The sequence below is a fragment of the Eleutherodactylus coqui genome, chromosome 3, assembly GCF_035609145.1.
Source record: "Eleutherodactylus coqui strain aEleCoq1 chromosome 3, aEleCoq1.hap1, whole genome shotgun sequence".
In the NCBI taxonomy this organism is placed as follows: domain Eukaryota; kingdom Metazoa; phylum Chordata; class Amphibia; order Anura; family Eleutherodactylidae; genus Eleutherodactylus; species Eleutherodactylus coqui.
Genome location: NC_089839.1, coordinates 20,410,152 through 20,432,624, shown reverse-complemented (window position 1 = coordinate 20,432,624; position 22,473 = coordinate 20,410,152). Strand labels below are relative to the sequence as shown.

The following is a 22,473-nucleotide window of genomic DNA, read 5'->3' as shown; positions in this document are numbered from 1 at the left end:
AAACATATTGGCCTGTTTTATTCCCTGTACGCGGACCTGAGGTGTTACCCAACAAGTTCATCGCCTTTTGTTGTTTGTCATGTTCGGTGAACTTCTGGAGTTGGTGCATTGCGAAATTACCCACAGAGATTCCAACATGCATGAGTATGTCTCTGCTGAGGAAAGACTCCCGGTCATTCTGCGGTAAGTTAACATCTGTCTCTAGGTAACATCATGTATGTAATTATGTTTGATCCCTTCCCTGCGTAGGTTTTGTATCTTTGACTAGACATGTTTGGTTATTAGGTGCGTCTTTGATTTGCCTGCGCATTAGCAAACTTGACACCTATGCCTGAAGCACCATCACAGGCTCCATGGCCATGGCACATATGGTTTTGTTTTTCATTAATTAAAAAGGCTAATTGTAGCTGTTAAGATTCCCTTTTTACAGGCGTTAATGCCTAATAATAAGCCCCACTTTGTTGTGAAGGCCCTTTGTCAGCGCTGCCCCTGCCCCCACCCTTCCTCCCCCAATGGAGCCTGTGTTAATGGAGGCGGAAGGCTTAGTTTTGGTTTTAATTTCTTTTTGGGGGGGGGGGGGGCGGGGGGGGGGGGCCACATCTTGGAGGGCCAAATGTTTTTCGGCAATCATGCCCTCTGAACTGACTAGAGGCGGTGAAGTATGTGCACCAAATTAGCAGCCAGGCAAAAATTTTTGCATAAATCGTGTAGCCCAATGTGCAATGTGTTTCATTCATCAGTGGATAGTTGTGTTGTACGTATATGTTTGTTAATGATGCTGACCCATGTTTAATAGTGTCAGTTTACACTGCAAGGTTTGTACCTTCGTTGTAAGATATCTTCTTTACTCCCATTTCTACAGATTTCTAGCTACTGGGAATTCCTTTGCTTCGCTGCATTTGGCTTTCTGGATTGGCCACTCTAGAATTGGTGGAGTCATCAGGGAGACCTGTGACGTTCTTTGGCAGCGTCCTGTACCTTTAGTGATGTCTTCGCCCTCTTTTCAAGATTGGATGGACATCGCTGACGGTTTTATGGGCGCTGCGCAGTTTCCAAACTGCATTGGGGTGCTGGACGGTAAACATATTCGTGTCCAAAAACCACCTAACTCAGGGTCTCAGTATTTCACCTATAGGCAGTTCTTTTCGGTAGTCCTCCCTCCTTGCTGTTGCTGACAGCAACTATCAATTCCTGCTGGTTGATATTGGGTCCTTTGGGAGCACTGGAGATGTTCGCATTTTCAGACCTTTCAGAATAGGTAGGTGGCTGAGGGACAAGCAGCTTTCTGTGCCTGTGCCCCAGAGCCTTCCTGGCTCATCAGGTACAGAAGCCCCATTTGTCTTTGTGGCGGATGAGGCATTTGGCCTGTCTAATTATGTTATGCGTCCTTTTGCTCGCAGGAACATTGACAGCAGGAGTCAGGTGTTTAATTACCGCCTTACACGTGCCCGGTGTTATGTTGAGTGTGCGTTTGGGATTCTCGCTAATCGTTGGCGAGTGTTACTAGGTGCCATTCAGCTGGCTCCTGAGAACATATCTGCGATAATTAGCACCTGTGCGGTTTTACATAATTTTTGCCGGCAACATAATACTGTTTTGATAACAGTGGATGCTTTACTCACTGCTTTTGGGGGCGAAGTTTTGGAAGAGCCTGTACAGTAAGGTAGGCCAGCACACTCTGCTCTCCAAGTCAGGGAACTCTTCGCAGAGTACTTCCTCTCTCCAAGGGGAGTGCTTCCATGGCAGTTAGACCATGTGTGAGAAGGCCGATGAGCTGGTTTCTCAAGATAGTATAATTTTTTTTAAGCTGGCTGTGCCCACCTTTTTTGTATTAGTTAGCTCATTATTGGCACTTGTTGGTAGTTAGGGACTCACGGACGAGGACCCTTGACGTGGGTTGCGAGCTTGTACTAAATTGACCACCTTCCACTCGATATAGCGAGTGTGATCTCCCACTTGGGGCCTATTTTGGGGTTTTTTTGGCCAAGGAGCAGAAGCGGCCAATGTAGTGAACCAATACCTCGTTTAGGCCTCATCCAAGGGACCCACATTTAAAAATAAGACATGAGATAGTACTTCTTCAACTGTGGCCCTCATCGCATTTTGGTGCTATGTGTAGTCACCTCTATTCTCCCATGAAATCAGCTCACCATTTGTGTGTATGTACTGCAAGTTTAGCAGGCTGTGATTAGGGTTTTACCAGCAAAATTACAATTAGCTTGCAGATGTTTGTGCTGTTGTGGGCCATAAACACAAACCTTATTTTTTCATTTTCTATAGGTATTCTGGTGTGGTTAAAGAGCGCCATCAGACTAGAGATGCAGCAGCACTCTCTTTTATAGAAGACGTGTGAATGTTGTCCAGGTAAATGGCAAGGCCACAAATTCATAGTGTTTGTAAGAGTTGCCAATATGACCTCTCCCAAAAAATCATGTATATGAGCATATCTGGTGCTGTTGCCACACTAGTTATGTTGGTTGATAGAAAGACTTTCATACATCATTTACAAAATTTCCTCCAACCGATAGTGGTTTTCAAATATTCGCTAAACGAGAATATATGTTTTAGAAATATGTTTGATGGCAATGTTGTTGGTGGAGTGATTTCAAATATGTGCATTTTATTTTTATAGGTCTAACCGCAGTGTTGCATTGGCTTACTAGTTGTGTAACCAAAATCAGGTCTTCAGATGTTGGAACATTTCACAGATATTGGCCACCTTTTTTCAAACATGTATGCTTGCTATGCAAAGACAAATCGTTGATTTCTAAGTAAAATGCCCAAACTAACCACACCTTGCATATGTAGAAGCTTAAGTATTGTCGCCTGGACCACCGTTGTAAGCATGTGTTAACAGTGACTATTGTGCCCTACATGCTGCCCTTCTATTAGATGAATGGACTGTTACCATGCGGAAATTGCTGGTCCTCCCTGGGCAGCGGTGTGGGAGGTCCAGAGGTCGGGGCGCATCCCCCGACTTGTTGTCCGGCTGCCGGGGGCACAGGTGCCTAGCCGGCGTAGTGCTGGTGGCGCACGCGCAGCTGTGAATGCATCTTCTGTGCACAAGCTCCCTTTTTATGTTCTGCTAGGAGTGGGCTGCTCCCTCTCTCCGCCCCTGGGCGGAGGCTTTGTAATGCCCCTGCTGTGTTCCAGGGATTTATAAACGCGGTCTTCCATGACTTTCTGGGGGTATTTTTGGTCATATATCTCGATGACATTCTGATGTACTCCCCAGACCGGGATTCACGTGTGAGGCACCTAAGGCTGGTTCTGACCCGTTTGCATGAGTACAAACTTTTTGTCAAGTTGGACAAAAACATTTTTGGTACTAAACAAGTGTCTTTCCTTGGTTATGTGATTTCAGCCACGAAGATTCAAAATGGAGTCTGATAAAGTGGCAGCAATTCCCAATGGACCAGGCCAGATAAGCTAAAAGATTTTTAGGTTTAGCAAATTTCTACCATAGATTCATTAAGAATTATTCTGTTATTGCTCAACCCCTGACCGATTTTACCAAGAAGTGTGCAGACTTGGTAAGATGATCGCCAGAAGCCCAAGAAGCTTTTAGTTATCTCAAAAAGGCGTTTACTACTGCCCCGATGCTAGTACAGGCTGACGCGCAACGATCGTTCTTCAATGAGGACGATCCGTCTGAGGTGGGGGTAGGGGCTGTATTGTCTCAGGAAGCCAGCGGGAGACCTGGGTCTAGTCCATGTGCGTTCTTCTCGCGAAAGTTCAGTTCGGCGGTACGCAACTATAACGTGGGTAAACGTGAGTTATTGGCGATTAAGTGGTCTCTAGAAGAGTGGCATCACTATCTTGAGGCGGTAAGGCATCCCATTACCGTGTATACTGATCATAACTTGGTATATCTCGCCAATGCCAAGAGAGTCGCTGCTCGTCAGGCCAGGTTGGCGTTTTTCGCCAGGTTTAACCTCATCGTTACATATATTCGAGAGTATCTTGGCACCTGGGGTGGTGGTGGCAGCTGTAGAATCTGATCTCGTTTATCATCTACAAAATTGTCAGCAGATCACTCCCTCGGGGGTGCCGGAGGGCAGATGGTTTGTGCCAGAGTCCTTGCATCTCAGAGTCATCAAAGAGGCCATCCGGGGGTTCAGGGGACACTGAATCTTTGTTCTAGATACTATTGGTGGCCAGGCATGTCTCGGGAGATCCGCGAATTTTCCATCTCATCTATGGTCGCATTTATCGGTAGATTTTATCACCGATCTACCCGAGTCTCAGAAGTTCACCACTATCCTAGTTGTTGTAGACCGTTTCTCAAAAATGGCACATTTCATGGCGTTAAAGAAGCTACCTTCTACGCTTTTCCAAGATTTTTGTAAAAGAAATCATTCGTCTACAGGAGGTTCCCGAGAACATTGTATCTGATCGCGGTGTTCAATTTGTTGCACAATTTTGGCGAGCCTTCTGTAGAAACCTGGGAACGTCGCTTTCCTTCTCGTCAGCATTCCACCCACAAACTAATGGTCAGACTGAGCGGAAGAACCAGGATTTAGTTCAATATTTACGGTTCTTTGCTAGCAAAAAGGCTCATCAGTGGGCAGAATTCCTGCCGTTGGCAGAGTTTGCGTTAAACAACCTTACTTGTTCTTCTACTGGGGTATCTCCATTCCTGTGCGTATATGGTCAGCATCCTCGCTTCCCTACAGCTATTTCTGCTCAGTCTGCCTGTCCTGCAGCGGATGTTGCCACAGATGCGCTGCAGGGGGTATGGAAAGAAGTACAGAAGAACCTGGAAGCAATGGGGTCTCGTATGCAGTTGCGTAGTAAGAAGAGTCTGTCAGTATCTGAACCTTACAGGAGGGGACAGAAGGTATATTTTGTCTTCTAGAAATCTCAAATTGAAGCTTCCGTCTTTGAAACTGGTGCCTCGTTACATGGGTCCCTTTGTCATCACATGTGTAGTAAATCCGCTTGCTTATGAACTTGATTTGAAAGCTACATGGAGGTTTCACAGGGTTTTTCATAAGTCATTATTGAAACATTTTGTCCCTTCAGCTTTTGTTTAACGGTCAGGTAGAGACTTGCAATCACTGCCAGTTCTTGGTTTCCCACAGTGTGCTAGCTAGTCTGCCTCGGTTGGTCTCCTGCTTCTGTCATCTTGTCTGCTAAACTTTGCTATTATCTGCCAGGTTTTTCTATCTGCCTCGGTTCCGCTTAGTATTGCTCGCATTGGTTATTTACATCTGCCTTTTCTGTCAGTATTCTACGCCAGTGTCCCTTTTTCGGTCTCTAGTGAGAGTAGGGATCGCCGCCCAATTGCCCGCCTGGGGTAGGCCAGGAGTGAAGGCAAGTAGGCAGGGACAGGGGTTGTGGGTGAGATCTAGGGCACCCAGGCTGGCGTATCAAGGGTAGTATACCGTAACATGTCCCCTCTAAACTATGCTTTTATTTCTATGTGAACTACATGTATTGACCTGAGTACATTATAGTTCCATGCCAAAAAAGCTTTGCAGCTCTAAACACTCACCCACCATAAAAGAATGTCTATGTTAAAAGCCATAGTACCTTTTCATGAAATAAAAAGAGCCAAACGAGGTGCACAATTTGTGTCTAGCAGTGAAACTCAGCATATTGTATTTTTTTGTTATTTTTCTTAGTTTAACTAGTAATGTAGTTCACCAGGTCCAACATGCTCCCCCCTCAAATATGTGTACTTCACCTGATGGGTGTTGCCGCAAGGATTTTACCTGCGACATCTGAATGAAAGACTTCCCTGTGTTTGGCTAAAAAGGTCCTGTTGTGTTGATTGTTATGGCCTCAGGTCCACTTACAAATTGTAATTTAAAATCCGCAGCGTTTTTCCTGCACGCAGATCCGCGCCCCATAGGGATTCATTAGACACCCGCAGGTAGTTAGATACCTGCGGATGTCATTTTTCTCTGCAGACGCAGATCCGCGTGCAGGAAAAAATCCGGACCATGCTTCATTTGGTGCGCGGCTCCCGCAGGCTTCTAGGGAAGCCTTCGGGATCCGCGGGAGACCTTAAATCAGAATATATTCACCTGCTGCGGGCCGTGTGTGTCTTCCCTTCTTCCCGCCCGGATCTTCTTGACTCGGCCCGGCGGATGTGCCCAGCGCATGCCTCTCGACAGCTCATTTTCCTCCATATTGTTTTTTTTATATAAATGTCAGCCGTACTTCACCGACTCAACCAGGACACTTTTCTAGTGGACGCATAGAGGCGGGGTACATACACCCCTAATTAATCGAAAACACTTGTGAAAAATTCGAAGGTCATAGCTTTGTGCGAATGGAAGCGGCAAGATTTACATATGCTTTAGCTAAGGGGAGCGTACTTAGCAGGTGTGAAAGCACATGAATCGAGGTCCAACATATTTACAGACGATTACAACATGCAGGTCGCGATGTAGAAGATTCAAGCAGGCGAAACAAGTATATTAGCAAGTGTAATATTCTATGTTTTGGCATAAAAATGGGTGAACTATTTTAGTTTTATCTGAGAGCAGCTGACCAAAATGAGATATGATTTGGTAACAAAAATAATTAAACGCCGCTAAAACACATACGTCTATGAGCCTTCGCCAGGAGGGGCGCAGACAATGCTAAAGTTCTTTAAATGTCTCCATTCACACGACCCATTTGCCCAGAAATTACAAAGTAGTCCCAATAAGGACAACATCGTCAGCACTTGCTAGTGATTTCACTTTCAGCATAGAAGCCTATGCACTCGTTTCGATGATGGAAGTACAGTGCAGCATGCTCAAAAAAACTGAAAAGCAGGCAATGGCAATTTCTGCATTTTTGAGAAAATACTTTGCGAACGCAGAACGCAGCTAGCCGCGTTTTAACAAACGGTGTCCTATCATTTTCATCACAGACATTTTTGCGCATGTAAAATTCGCCCATGTGACCGCTGCCATTGGAAAGCATTGGTTCTATATTGTGCAATCTTTTCTAACACACGAATAATGGGACGTTAAAGCGCCTGTGTGACTGAGCTCTTAGGGGTTGAATTTTAGAAAATCCTTTCTTATTGGATCTCTACATTATACAAAGAAGCGTCTGTCCAAATTTAAGGTTTCTGACTTCAGTAGTTTCTGCTCTGCGTTGATGAATCAGTCAGTCAGGACATTTCATTATACGTATAGATGATGTCATGATGTGACGTCATCAGAATCTCTCACCTCTCCAGTAAGCTGATAGATGATCTCTAGGGTGAGATGTAATACACTCTCTGCCATCTCCTTCCTCTTCCCATCCATTCTTGGCAAGTTAATAGAAGAAAACTCTCTCGTATGGAAGATCCCAACAGACGATACTAGGATGCCGGAGCCTGAATGGAAAGAAGATGAACGAATGTAAAAACCACAAAAAATACCATGTGGAAAAAAATACCCTTTATTGAGCTAATAATGAGAAACAGGAGATGCTAAGGCTCACACAGGAGTAAATTCCTCGTGGATTATGCGCACATAATAGGGAGTGAATCAAGTCAATTAAAGTACATTCATTTTCATTGATTCACTCACACTAGCAATTTTTTTATTGTGTATAATACATGTGTAAAAAATAACGCAGCATGTTCTATTTTACCACGTATTATGTGCGGTAGAGCCCTATTGTTCTTTATGTGAGTGTAACAAAGGCTATTCATACGCAATTACATTACATATGTGTGCAGTTTATACGCAATGACGCTAAGAATGGAAAAAAAAGAAAGCACAGTGTTTCCCTGAAAATAAGACCTATGCCGACAATAAGCTGTACCCTGATTTTCTAGGGGTGTGGGGGGGGGGGGGGGGCGAAAAGGGACTATTAGTACTTGGGAAAGACACACAGAGGGACAGACATTACTTGGGGGAGACATACAAAGATGTGACTCCATCATGTATGATCCTTCATACATTATGTTTTTTCCTTCACAATGCCTAAAAAGGCATTAAATAGTTGTTCAAATAGCCTTGAGTGAACAGCCGAGGCCAAAGATACCAGAAGATAATGAATAGGTCTGCAGACTGACCCCCATGTCGCGATGACATGTTCCTCGCTGTTCGCATATGTTTCAAAATATTCATACTAAACATTCAATTGTTTTTTGATTATTGTGTACCAGCGTTTGAGAAGCAATCATGTGTGATTCTAGTATGCTTGCACGCATTTGTTTGGCATTTTAGATGTTAAATTCCTTATCTTGCGTATTCATATTGTGTTTATGATTTATCGATCAATGGTAATGAATAGAGATGAGCGAGCACACTCGTCCGAGCTCGATACTCGTTTGAGCATTAGGGTACTCGAGATGCTCGTTACTTGAGACGAACACCACGCGGTACTCGAGTCAATTTCATTTCTTTCCCCGCATGTTTAGTGCCATATTCTAGCCAATAAACATGCGGGGAAGGCATTAACACTTCCTGCTGTGACGTGCCAGCCCTCTGCCCGCCAACAGCAGTGAGTGGCTGGCAGGATCAAGTGACCGCAGAGTACTTAAACTGGTCCCGCCCGCTGCTCGCCTCAGAGGTGGGCAGAGGTTAGGGAAAGTGCTGCTGCTGATATAGGGAAAGTGTTAGAGTAGGATCCAGTCTTCAGAACCTCAACGGTCCTTCTTAGGGCTACTCTTCATAGTGTGCATTACTGTTGTGGCTGGCTGGGAGCAGTAGTGCACCAATTTTTTTTTTAAGCATCTAGGACTGTGCAGGCCATTTCAGCTATACTGTTCTGTGTGTGCAGTGCATTAGGCAGAGGACTCAACGCTAAACAGTACTCTAATATTTCCTGGGCCACTGCAGATCATTGCAGCTATACCATTCTATGTGAGCAGTGCCTTAGGCAGAGGGCCCACTCTCATCTCTAAATAGTACTCTAATATTTCCTGGGCCACTGCAGAACAGCATTTCACAGATACCATTCTCTGTGTTGGGTGAAGTAGATGCAGTTATCAGCACTATCCACTGGCTTTCTAGTTTTCTCCCACTCCATACAGCTTCTCTATTATCTACAAGTCTCCATGAGCGGTAAATTACCCCTCGTTATCAGTGCAAGACAGCGGTTTAATTTTTTCCAGTCACAGCATAGAGCCTCCGCTATCTACAAGTCTTTGTGTGCGGTGAATTAGCCACAGTTCTCAGCGATATACGGTGGGGTCATTTATTTTGGCCCTGCTCTATTCTTAATCCAACATGATGAGGACCGAGGTCCTGGGTGGGGTGCATCACAGCCGGCTGCTGAGGGATTAGGAGAGCGCCAAGTCCATAGGTCCCCAGGTTCATATCACAATTTGCGGGTCCGCGTGGAAGACCTTTATTACATCCAGAGCAGTTCAAGCAGCTCCTGTCGTGGATGGTAGAAAACACGTCCAGCAATATATCCTTCTACGCAGTCCACTACTCCTGGCCTAGGGACTGCAACCCTGAATCCTCTGGCTGCTCCTCCTTCCTCCCAGTCTCCTCACTCCATGAAAATGACATGTTCTGAGCAGGCAGACTCCCAGGAACTGTTCTCGGGTCCCTGCCCTGAGTGGGAAAAAATGGTTTCTCTCTTACCTGAGGAGTTTGTCGTGACCGATGCCCAACCTTTGGAAAGTTCCCGGAGTCCGGGTGATGAGGCTGGGGACCTCCGGCAACTGTCTCAAGAGCTTTTTGCGCGCGAGGATGATGAGACACAGTTGTTTGTCAGTGAGGTAGTAGTAAGGGCGCTAAGTCCGAGGGAGGAGTGTACAGAGGATTCTGAGAAAGAGCTGCTGGACGATGAGGTGACTGACCCCACCTGGCTTGCTAAGCCTACTGAGGACAGGGCTTCAGAGGGGAAGGCAAGTGCAGCAGCAGGACAGGTTGGAAGAGGCAGTGGAGTGGCCAGGGGTAGAGGCAGGCCCAGAATCCACCAAGTGTTTTCCACAGCACACCCTCGCTGCAAACCTCCGTGCAGAGGGCTAGATGTTCAAAGGTGTGGATGCTTTTTCGTGAGAGCGCGGACGACCAACGAACAGTGGTGTGCAAGCTGTGCTGCATCAATATCAGTCGGGAAGCCACCACCACCAGCATGCGCAGGCATATGACGGCCAAGCGCCCCACAAGGTAGGACGAAGGCCATTCACTGCCTTCGTGTAACACCACTGCCTCGACCCCTGTGCCACAACCTGCCACACAGATCCAATCCTGCTTCCAGGATGCAGGCACAAGCGCCTCGTGGCCTGCACCCACACCTCCACGGTCCTCTATGGCCTCTAGCAATATCTGCAAGCGCGGCGTTCAGCTGTCGCTAACACAAACGTTGGAGCGAAAGCAGAAATACGCCACCACCCACCTGCATGCACAAGCTTTAAACGTGCACATTGCCAAATTAATCAGCCTGGAGATGCTGCCGTACAGGCTTGTGGAAACAGAGGCTTTCAAAAATATGATGGTGGGGGGGGGCGTGGCTAGCGGATGGCCGAGCAGGGCGCATAAGGAGAGTGCTCCCGGTCATACCTCACCCAGAACACTGAATCAACCTCCACAAAAAGGCGATATCGGGCAAAAATGAGTCAGGCAAGGAAGCGGGCGACAGCGGAGACCAGAACACCGGCGGAGAACAGAAAGAAGAGCGGCATGGAGCGCTACCTTGGAGCGCCGGGGCCGCATGTAAGAAGAGGCAAGATGGCGCCGGAGAGCACCGAGACCTCCCTCCTACAAGCTGCCGGCACGGCACAGCAGCGCTCATCCCCGCAACCCCCGCTGACAGAAGTGAGGGGGAGAGCGGTAGCAGTGAAGCACAGCACCGATAGCACACAGAGGGAAGCACAGGAGACAACGGAGAGTGCAGGGACCTCCCTCCTACAAGCTGCCGGCACGGCACAGCAGTGCTCATCACCACAACCCCCCCTGACAGAAGGGAGGGGGAGAGTGGTAGCAGTGAAGCACAGCACGGATAGCACACAGAGGGAAACACAGGAGACAACGGAGAGTGCAGGGACCTCCCTCCTACAAGCTACTGACACAGCACAGCAGCGCTCATCACCACAACCCCCCCTGACAGAAGTGAGGGGGAGAGCGGCAGCAGTGAAGCACAGCACCGATACCCTTCAGAGAGACACACAGAAAACAAAGATGGCGCCGTCCACAGGGCACACACGTGGAGCGGAGCTCCCTGCTGAACACCCAGAACAGCAGCACTCACCCCTGCAGCGTTCACCAGCCAGCAGTTTCTCAGGAGAAGAGGATGAACACAGAGGACTGCAAGAGACAAGCAGCAAGGAGGAAGAGACCGCACAGACTTCACCAGAAAGCAGCCAAACAGTGAGTAAAAGGCACAATAATACACCTACACTCACGCTGCACAAAACATCCCACAGGGAATCACAGGCGGCCCCCACATCAGTAAAAAAACAAGACAAACGCCACGGGGTGGTCAATATCACCAGACCTAAGCCCCTATAGCAGCCCAGAACGCGCCACAAGCACAAAAAATGTGAGCAGGGAGGAAAAAGATGCATGGAAGGAGCGCATCATGTCCATACCCACTAAAGATGAATTGTATGCCCTATTCGCCAGATTTGAGTCATCTAACAAAGAAGCGCTAGAGCGGATACACACAGATATACAGCATATGGGCCACAGACTCATAGAGGTAGAGGAGGCCCAGGAAGAAACAACCGCTATGCTCGAATCGCACAGACAAGCCATTCAATACCAGGCAGACCAAATCCACAACCTTACAATGCACCTCGATGACCTCGAGAATAGAAATAGAAGAAACAACATACGTATCCGAGGTCTAACAGAGGAAATCGAGGGCCACCAACTAGAAAACTGGGCACAAACGTTTTTCTCCCAACTCCTGGGCCGCTCACCTGAAAACCCCATCATAATGGACAGAATCCATAGGGCACTAGGGCCCAGAGCAACAGACCCAAAAAGGCCCCGAGATATAATCTGCAGAGTTCACTTCTATAGAGAGAAAGACGCGATCCTGCGCGCCGCTAGAGAGAAAGGTGAACTCATACATAAGGACAGACCAATAATTATATTGCAAGACCTCGCGCGCCACACTCTCCGGCTTAGAGGAGCCCTCAGACCGCTCTTGACAGCACTTAAAGACAACAATATACCATATCGCTGGGGGTTCCCGTTTTCCCTGACGGCCACAAAAGAAGGCAGAACATCCACATTACGCTCACTGGGAGACTTACCCAAGTTTTTAGGAACATTCCAGCTCCCACAGATCAATCTCCCAGATTGGCCCACTTTACCGAATCTACTCACGGAAAGAACCAAAGATCAGTGGCAAACTGCACAACCCAAGCAACGCCGTGACCGGCGCAGAGGACAAACAGCAGACACCTGAAAATACAGTACGACAATCCAGAGAACCTACGCAACCACAGGACTCTAACTAGGGATTCATATTCTGCCACTGAACGGCCCAGGACCACAGAAGACACCACCCGCCTGTTGAATGTTTTGACTTAATTTGTTTAAAGTTTCGACTCAGATTATACTATGACTTTAGCTCGCCAAAAAATTCGGAGGAACATATATGAAAAGGACCCCTTACGGGTTCCCTAGCTTGCCAATACTCACTCTGGGGGGGGAGGGTGACCGGAGACCAATTCCATTCTTGCGGACCTCCCTCCACTTCCCACCCAGGGTGAACCGTCGCGCAACACAGCGACACCTAGCATTTTCGCTAGCATATCACCACGAAGTTACACGCAGCAGCCTTTAGCTGCGCAAGGTTTGTTTGCTAAACAAAACCTTACTTCTCCCTCTTTCTACCTTTTCCTTCCTAACTCTTCCCTTCTAATTGCCCTCCCTGTCCCCCCCCCCCCCCCTCCCAAAACCAACCTCTACCACCCTTAACCAACTTAAGAGTAACAGCAATAACGAAGATTATAAATGGAAAACATCTCGTTTGGCACATATAACGTGAGGGGTATAAACAACCCGGCTAAGAGGGGACAGATATTGGACCATCTCCACAAACACAAAATCATGGTAGCTCTCTTACAAGAGACACATTTTCAGGCTAATAAAATCCCTAAAATGAGAAACCGCAACTATACCATATGGCACCACAGCCCTCATCCTACTAAAAAAAAGGGAGGCACTTCGATTGCAATTCATAGACATATCCCCCATAAACTCATCTCCTCATCAGTAGACCCGGAAGGACGCTACCTCTTCTTAAAAATACAAACTGGAAGCGAAATTCTAACCTTTGCCAATGTTTACTTCCCAAATCAAGCACAGGTGCGCTACGGAATCCGGATACTGGGGGCATTGAGGGCCTTCGCGGACGGCTCCAACGTTATCTTAGGAGGGGACCTCAACCTCAGCCTGGACCCCGCGCTCGACTCCTCTGGGGGTAAGTCTAAAACTACACACATAGCACTACGCAGACTCCGCAGGGAGATCCACAGCCTTAGGTTAGTTGACCTTTGGAGGACACTACATCCAAAAACAAAAGATTATAGCTTCTTTTCCCCCTCCCATGGCTGCTACCAGCGTTTAGATTACCTACTAGTCTCACATAAGCTCTTGGACCGAAATCCCCTCAGCTCGATAGGATCCTTTATATGGTCGGACCACGCTCCGGTATGGGGATCGCTTAAAAGAATACAGAGGGAACAGAGGGAGTTTAACTGGCGTTTAAACGACAATCTGCTGAATGATGCAATATGCGTGCAGGAAATCCAGCAGACTATTGAAGACTTCAAAAATAACCATACATCAGACACCACCCCTGCACCGACTAAGTGGGAAGCACTTAAGTGTGTGATACGCGGAATACTCATTTCGCATGGGGCAAGGCTAAAAAGAGAAAGAGCTAACACACTGAAGGATTTACTCAACCACCTAAGTCACCTAGAGAACCTAAACAAAAAAGCAACCCAAGACACCAGGACGGCAGAAATATCCGCTGTCCGAAACAAAATACTCCTTCTAATGGACCAGATCTCACTATGCCAACGGGATCGAGCTCGGGGGAAATTCTACGAATATGGCAACAAATGCAGCAAAGGTCTAGCCAGAGCCCTGAACCCTCGAACACCTCAGACATACATATTCGCAACACAAACCCCAGGGGGAGACCTAACTCACACCAACTCTGGAATAATGGAAAATTTTTATAATTACTACCATAGCCTATATAATCTACCAGACAAATATAGGGAACAAAATAGAGAACTGATCAAAGACAGAGATGAGTACCTAACCAATCACGCCCAAAAACGGATATCAGAGACTATACAGGAGACCCTGGAGGAGGACATCTCCCTTCAGGAAATAAAAGAAGCGATCCACTCCCTCAAAAATGGCAAAAGCCCAGGACCCGATGGCTATACCCCACGTTTCTTTAAACTCATGGGGGAAAAACTAGCCCCCTTGATGCTCAACGCATTCAACTCCATATCAGAGACCTGTCCCTTCCCCGCCCAGGCACTGCAAGCAGTGATAACTGTTATACCCAAACCGGGCAAAGACCCAGCGGCCTGCGGCAGCTACAGGCCAATTTCCTTATTAAATATAGATACGAAAATATTCGCTAAAATTCTGGCCACACGCCTCCAGGCACACATCCCAACCTTGGTGCACAGGGATCAGGTGGGTTTTGTCACGGGGAGGGAGGCAGGGGACAGCACAATAAGAACATTGGCCCTCATGTCCAGAGCTCGCAGGAATGGGGAGCCCCTGTGCTTACTCTCGGTAGACGCCGAGAAGGCGTTTGATAGGGTGAGCTTGGGATTCATGGAAGCGACTTTACAACGCACAGGCCTCGGACCCAGGTTCATGGACTGGGTGATGGCACTTTATAGAGGCCCCTCAGCCCGTGTAAGGGTTAATGGCCTGCTGTCGCGCACGATTGACATCCGTAATGGCACCAGGCAAGGCTGTCCCCTGTCCCCCTCCCTATACATATTAGTAATGGAGACGCTGGCGAGCGCACTTAGGACAAACCCCAACCTACAAGGAATTAGAACAGGTGAAACTGAACATAAGGTAGCATTATACGCAGACGACCTGCTGATCTACATTAAAAACCCAAGGATAGCACTACCCAATATATTAGAAGAATTTAAACGATTTAGCAAACTATCTAACTTCAAGGTCAATCTAAGCAAATCACTGATTCTCAATGTAACCCTACCAAACATAGAAGTCGAGACCCTAAAGCCATCCCTCCCGTTCCAATGGAAATCGGAGGAGATGGGGTATCTAGGAACAGTACTTACCACAGATCCAGACAAACTTTTTGCAAAAAATTACATACCCCTCATAACTAAACTAGAGTCTGACTTTACTAGGTGGAAGGGAGTCCCGTTATCTTGGTTCGGAAGGATCAGCACAGCAAAAATGAATGCGCTTCCGAGGTTTCTGTATATCCTCCAGACGGTCCCAATCGCTATACCGGGCTCCTTCCTGGCACGGTTTAGAAAGGTAATCATGAGTTTTATATGGGGAGGCACCAAACCTAGACGCAAATGGAAAGCCCTAACCAGCCCGAGAGAACTAGGAGGCATGGGAGTCCCGAACATAGCCCTGTACTATAGGGCGACGTTATCTAAGCGCATTCTTGATCTTCTCCGCGGTAGAGCACAGAAGATATGGGTGGAAATGGAACAAGACATGACACTCGGCCAGGGTAGAGGGATCATATGGCTACCCGGTAGGGGGAAACACAGAGGACTGGGATTTTCCCCATTCATTGAAGATATGGTGACAGCCTGGATGGGCCCTGCGACTAAGACAGATCTGATCCATAGACCGGGCCCACTCACACCCTTGATAGGAAACCCAGAAGCTCCCCCGTTCTTGCGAGGCTTTCAGGTGACTGACACGACCACAGACACAATCCCTAGGGTACGAGACGTGATTTCTAGCACTGGCCTTAAACCATTAAGCGAGATCCTGGGAGGGAGGCGGCCCCATCCCGGAGCGTGGTTTCAGTACCTACAACTGGGCCACTATATTGGCTCACTGGGGGATATGCAAGAGCTGAGGCGGCCCACTACCCCCTTTGAGAATTTATGCACCTCAACCCCCACAGATCAACATAAAATCTCAAATCTATATCGGATGCTCCTAACCGAAGACACACGACATTGTAACAGAGCGCTGGAGCGGGAGTGGGAGGGGGAACTGAACACCATACCCTCAGAGGAGTCATGGGCAAAGGCCTATACATTAACCCACAAAATAAACATGTCCAGCAAACTCCAAGAATTAAACTATAAAATCTTAACACGTTGGTACCAGACACCTGCAAGATTGGCGAGAATATTCCCCCAGTATCCGGATACCTGCTGGAGATGCACGACGGGAACTGGAACACTCACACACATCTGGTGGGGTTGTCCACTGATCTGTCCTCTTTGGCGGGAGATCAACTCCCTCTACACTGCAATTAGCAGGAATCAAATACAGCTGACTCCTGAGATTGCATTACTTTCAATGTTCCCGGGCTCCCAGAAGCAAGCAAAAGGTTCTCTATTGAGATTTTTCATTCAAGCAATGCGCCTGGTAATCCCAAAAAAATGGAAGTCATCAACTCCCCCCTCCAGGCTAATGTGGTTGGAGGAGTTAGATCACATAAAATATATGGAGGAGCTTTGTGCCAGAGACGAGATGAAACTAGAGAATTTCCAAGCCACCTGGACGCTATGGAATCAGTTCCGTTTCTCCCAAGACTTAGGCCCATGGCTTGAAAGGGGGTCACTACCCAACACAAACACAACCAATGACCCTTCGGATACTACCAGACCCTGAAAACGTAACCCTCAAATCAAGATACGAGATGACTTCCCCCCCCCCCCCCTCTTCTCTCCTCTCGCCCCTGACCAAGCCCCCCCCCCACTCTCAACATTCCAGTCCTCTTTACTTCCCCCCCTTCTTTCCTCAATCTTTCTTCATAAGAAGCTGTTATATTAGATATGTTTAAGTTTTCTTTTTCTCAGTTTAACCAATCAGTAACTGAAGCTAGAGATACCAGAAATTAATCTGAGAAGTTATAAGCTATAAATGTTGATAGCACCAGAGTTCATACTTATATTTAAAAAAAAAAAAAAAGTCTGTTTCAAAGAATAAGACAGAAAACTAGACAAAGGAAGACAATTGAGGTTAATGTAAGAATGTTTGATGAAAATGACACCACAATTTTGTAATTTTCATATCTGCATAACAGACAAAATAAAAAACTTTTGAACCATAAAAAATATGATGGTGGCGGCGGTCCCGCGCTATTCGGTATTTGGTCCCCAGTCGCTACTATTTTTCCTGGTGTGCCGTCCCCGCCCTACACAAGCACGTCTCCTGCAACATTACAATGCAGTTACTGGGAAGGTCCACTTAACGACAGACACGTGGACAAGTACAGGCGGGCAGGGCCACTATATCTCCCTGGCGGCACATTGGGTGAACTTGGTGGAGGCTGGGACCGAGTTAGAGCCTGGGACCGCTCACGTGCTACCCACATCAAAGAATAGCGGGTCCTACCTCGGTGCTGGTATCTGTGGCGTATTATTCCGCCTCCTCCAATCCCCCCCCCGCCACCTCCACCTCTCAATTACGAAGTGTGAGCACGTCGCCAGCAGTCGGTAGCGCGCGGCGCGGCAGCACAGTGATGGGCAAACGTCAGCAACCCGTGCTGAAACTACGCAGTTTAGGTGACAAGAGGCACACGGCCCCCGAGCTGTTACAGGGTCTGATAGAGCAGACAGACCTCTGGCTTTCACCGCTGAGCCTCCAACCGGGCATGGTCGTGTGTGACAATGGCCATAACCTGGTGGCAGCTCTGCAGCCTCACACACGTGCCATGCCTGGCCCACGTCTTCAATCTGGTGCTTTAGCGATTTCTAAAAAACTACCCCCACTTGTCTGACCTGCTAGGCAAGCTACGCCGCCTGTGCGCACGTTTCCGCAAGTCCACCACGGGTGCTGCCACCATCAGGACACTGCAACGTCTGTTTCATCTGCCAGAGCACTGACTGCTGTGCGACGTGCCCACGTGGTCTATATCACTATATAGCAGGCTCGGTCCGAAACTCTCCCGCTGCTCTCCAAAGCTACACTGCAATTCTTGCAGTCCTCGGCCACCGACAGAAGATCACTTCCTTTTTGTGGGATTTATAAATCCCGGCTCCAGGAAGCAAAGGCCGTGGAGCTAATGGCTGTGATTGGCTGAGGCCGCCTGAGTTAGCCAATCAGAGCCATTCAATGATGTCATTGAATGGCTGTGATTGGCTAACACACGCACCGTCAGCCAATCACAGCATTAGCTTTCTGGAGGCGGGGATTTCAAGCCCTGCATCTAGAAAGCAATGCTCTGTCGGGGACGAGGAGGGAGCGACAGCCTGCAGCAGTGCCAAAGAACGCCGGGGGAGGAGAGTACTGCTTTTTGTTTTTTTACACCATATTCCCGACGTATAGGGTGACAGTTGCGGGGAAGGGGGGGGGGGTGATCTTATGCGCCCAGTCGCCTTATACGTTGGAATATATGGTACATTTATGAGTCATAGTTCCCAGAACAACAGTTTTATCAGATTCATAATCCACGTCAGAATCGTACAACATTCCTGACAAAGCTTTAACCTTCCATGGAAGCGATCGCCTTTCTGATCGTCTTGGATTATTTCTGTCATATTTATTAACAGCTGCTCTGTGAATTTTGGGGTCACTCAGCTGAGGATGTTCTACGGACCTCGGGGTCACTCAGCTGAGGATGTTCTACGGACCTCGGGGTCACTCAGCTGAGGATGTTCTACGGACCTCGGGGTCACTCAGCTGAGGATGTTCTACGGACTTCGGGGTCACTCAGCTGAGGATGTTCTACGGACCTCGGGGTCACTCAGCTGAGGATGTTCTACGGACCTCGGGGTCACTCAGCTGAGGATGTTCTACGGACCTCGGGGTCACTCAGCTGAGGATGTTCTACGGACCTCGGGGTCACTCAGCTGAGGATGTTCTACGGACCTCGGGGTCACTCAGCTGAGGATGTTCTACGGACCTCGGGGTCACTCAGCTGAGGATGTTCTACGGACCTCGGGGTCACTCAGCTGAGGATGTTCTACGGACCTCGGGGTCACTCAGCTGAGGATGTTCTACGGACCTCGGGGTCACTCAGCTGAGGATGTTCTACGGACCTCGGGGTCACTCAGCTGAGGATGTTCTACGGACCTCGGGGTCACTCAGCTGAGGATGTTCTACGGACCTCGGGGTCACTCAGCTGAGGATGTTCTACGGACCTCGGGGTCACTCAGCTGAGGATGTTCTACGGACCTCGGGGTCACTCAGCTGAGGATGTTCTACGGACCTCGGGGTCACTCAGCTGAGGATGTTCTACGGACCTCGGGGTCACTCAGCTGAGGATGTTCTACGGACCTCGGGGTCACTCAGCTGAGGATGTTCTACGGACCTCGGGGTCACTCAGCTGAGGATGTTCTACGGACCTCGGGGTCACTCAGCTGAGGATGTTCTACGGACCTCGGGGTCACTCAGCTGAGGATGTTCTACGGACCTCAGGGTCATTCAGCCTGATGATGTTTTACGGACCTCGGGCTCATTCAGCCTGATGATGTTCTACGGACCTCGGGGTCACTCAGCTCATGATATTCTATGGACCTCGGGGTCACTCAGCTGATGATGTTTTATGGACATTGGGGTTATTCAGCTGATGATGTTCTATGGACCTCGGGGTTATTCAGCTGATGATGTTCTATGGACCTCGGGGTTATTCAGCTGATGATGTTCTATGGACCTCGGGGTTATTCAGCTGATGATGTTCTATGGACCTCGGGGTTATTCAGCTGATGATGTTCTATGGACCTCGGGGTTATTCAGCTGATGATGTTCTATGTACCTCGGGGGTTATTCAGCTGATGATGTTCTATGGACCTCGGGGTTATTCAGCTGATGATGTTCTATGGACCTCGGGGTTATTCAGCTGATGATGTTCTATGGACCTCGGGGTTATTCAGCTGATGATGTTCTATGGACATCGGGGTTATTCAGCTGATGATGTTCTATGGACCTCGGGATTATTCAGCTGATGATGTTCTATGGACCTCGGGATTATTCAGCTGATGATGCTCTGTGGACCTCGGGGTTATTCAGCTGATGATGTTCTGTGGACCTCGGGGTTATTCAGCTGATGATGTTCTATGGACCTCGGGGTTATTCAGCTGATGATGTTCTATGGACATCGGGGTTATTCAGCTGATGATGTTCTATGGACCTCGGCGTTATTCAGCTGATGATGTTCTATGGACCTCAGGGTTATTATCTTGGTATTTAGCTGCTGCAGCTCTATGAATCTGTGGATTTGTTTGCTGGTAATCTGTCGCTGCAGCACGGTGAACCTCCCTATTTCTGTGTACTTAGTAGCGGATTCGTAGAGTCGTTTTGTTGTTCTTCTTCTTTTAGCATCAGTAAATCTAGCTCGGCGTTTTTGAGCACTTTTCCCAGAATTAGAAGTACTTTCAAGCTGAGGAATGGGGAGTGCGTTCAACACAGCTTCATAAGGCTAATTAACACGGACAATTGCGATTTTGCCACAAGAAAAATTTGGCAAATTTGCATCCTTATGCACTGCGATCTGTGAACAAGAGCGATGCTTTTTTTTTTTTACGAAAAATCTTGCATCACATCACTGCCGCCCGCGATAAAATCGTACGATTTTTTATCACAAAAGTCAATGGGACTAAATAATGTTAATCACATTGTGTGTTTGTAGCGATGCGATAAAAAGAAGCCTCCATAGGAACAAACGGGAAATAAAAAATAGCAGACAGTTAGGGAGCAACAGATAACATTTAGCAGGAGGAGATATTGGAGCACGTGGGGAATCACTGGGATGGTTTCACCATTTTATCTCCTGATAGTGATGGGAGTAATTATAACAGTTTAGCTGACTATTTAGAGGATATGGCGCGGGCTCGCCGTTATGGTGGATTGTGGAAATCAGTAGCAGCTCAGCAAATATTTAGGTCAGTGTTTGACAGTCGGTGAAATATGTGTAAAATTATTTGTTCAATTAATTATTTTAGCCAAGTCTCACATTCAGAGGTGCGTTAGATATTGCTTTCCCATACAAACTTGACCCCCTTTGTCACCCTCTTAGGGCTAGAATTGAAAAAAATCCTTTCCTAGGGGATCTCTATGTTATACAAAGAAGCTGCTGGCCAATTATGTTTCTAACTTTAGTAGTTTCGCTCAGCGTTGATGAATCAGTCAGTCAGGACGTTTCATTATATGTATAGATTACCTTGTGATGTGAGGGGCTGCTGATCCTCCATCATGACCTCCTTGTACAGATCCTTGTGTCCTTCTAAATACTCCCACTCCTCCATGGAGAAATAGACGGAGACGTCCTGACACCTTATAGGAACCTGACAACACAATATACAGTCATCCTCCACAGCCCTCCTGTTACTGTATAATGTCCCCCATTCCCCGCAGTGTCACCTCTCCTGTCAGCAGCTCAGTAATCTTGTGGACATGTTCCAGGATCTTCTGCCCATTGAAGTCCTCATGTATCGGGTAGTGAGTTGAAGGCCCCGTTATTGAGCTCAGGGTTCTTCCATGACCTTCAGACACAAAGTTCTGCCAGCGCTCACTAGAGGTCTTCTTCACTGCTGTATAACCCTGATGAGAGACGGACTAATAAATGGTGTTACATACATCTACAGAGTCCCTCACCTTCTCAGTCATGTCTATCTGTTATGATAGAGAAGAATGATGTCATGTGACGTCATCAGAATCTCTCACCTCTCCAGTAAGCTGATGGAGGATCTCTAGGGTGAGATGTAATAGACTCTCTGCCATCTCCTTCCTCTTCCCATCCATCCTGGGCAGGTTCATCAGAAAAACTCTCTAATATGGAAGATCCCAACAGACGATACTAGGATGCCGGAGCCTGAATGGAAAGAAGATGAACGAATGTAAAAACCACAAAAATACCTTTTATGGAGATAATAATGCGAAGCCTTTTAGGAGACACTAAAGTGTAGATGTTGTATTCTATCTTTCTACAGATTTATGGGGCGATTACACCCTACAGCGCTGTTACTTGGGGGGAGCACACAGAGGAGCCATTACTTTGTGGATATGGAAAAGGACCTTTAGTACTTGGGAGAGACATTCAAGGAGATGGCCATTACTTAAGAGAAGGAAGCACAGAGGGACGGCTATGACTTGGTGTAGATGTACAGAGGGTCTGCTGTTACTTGGCTGGAGGCACCATTACTTCAGGGGAGCACAGAGGGACCGCTGCTACTTGGGGAAGATGTACTAAGGGACGGCTATTACTAACAAGGAAACACCAATACTTGGAAGCTACACAGAGAAAATGCTGGTAGTTGGGGGGGGAAGCACCATTACTGGGGGGGACACACAGGAGCCGCTATCACCTTGTCAGGGTCACAAATGATGCTTATTACTTTGGAGCCATTATTATGTAGTGAGGATTATTACTGTGTGGGGGACTGAGTTGTGGGTTACATGTATCTTG

General features: G+C 47.7%; 1 protein-coding gene across 3 annotated transcripts in view; it reads right to left on the bottom strand.

The window, feature by feature from the left end:
* The window catches only part of LOC136620471 (oocyte zinc finger protein XlCOF22-like), a 33,784-nt gene extending 11,816 nt beyond the window's left edge, over window positions 1–21,968 (bottom strand). For 2 of the 3 annotated variants that reach the window (XM_066595255.1, XM_066595256.1), the window contains exons 1-4: window positions 21,732–21,968; window positions 21,429–21,623; window positions 21,229–21,352; window positions 7,176–7,324 (exon numbers count right to left, since the gene is read on the bottom strand). In XM_066595255.1, the coding sequence (XP_066451352.1) occupies window positions 7,176–7,324; window positions 21,229–21,352; window positions 21,429–21,623; window positions 21,732–21,824 (561 nt within the window). In that variant the 5' untranslated portion in view covers window positions 21,825–21,968. The remainder of the gene's footprint in view (window positions 1–7,175; window positions 7,325–21,228; window positions 21,353–21,428; window positions 21,624–21,731) is intronic. The other variant, XM_066595257.1, reaches the window with a different exon arrangement.
* Between the last annotated feature and the right edge of the window lie 505 nt (window positions 21,969–22,473).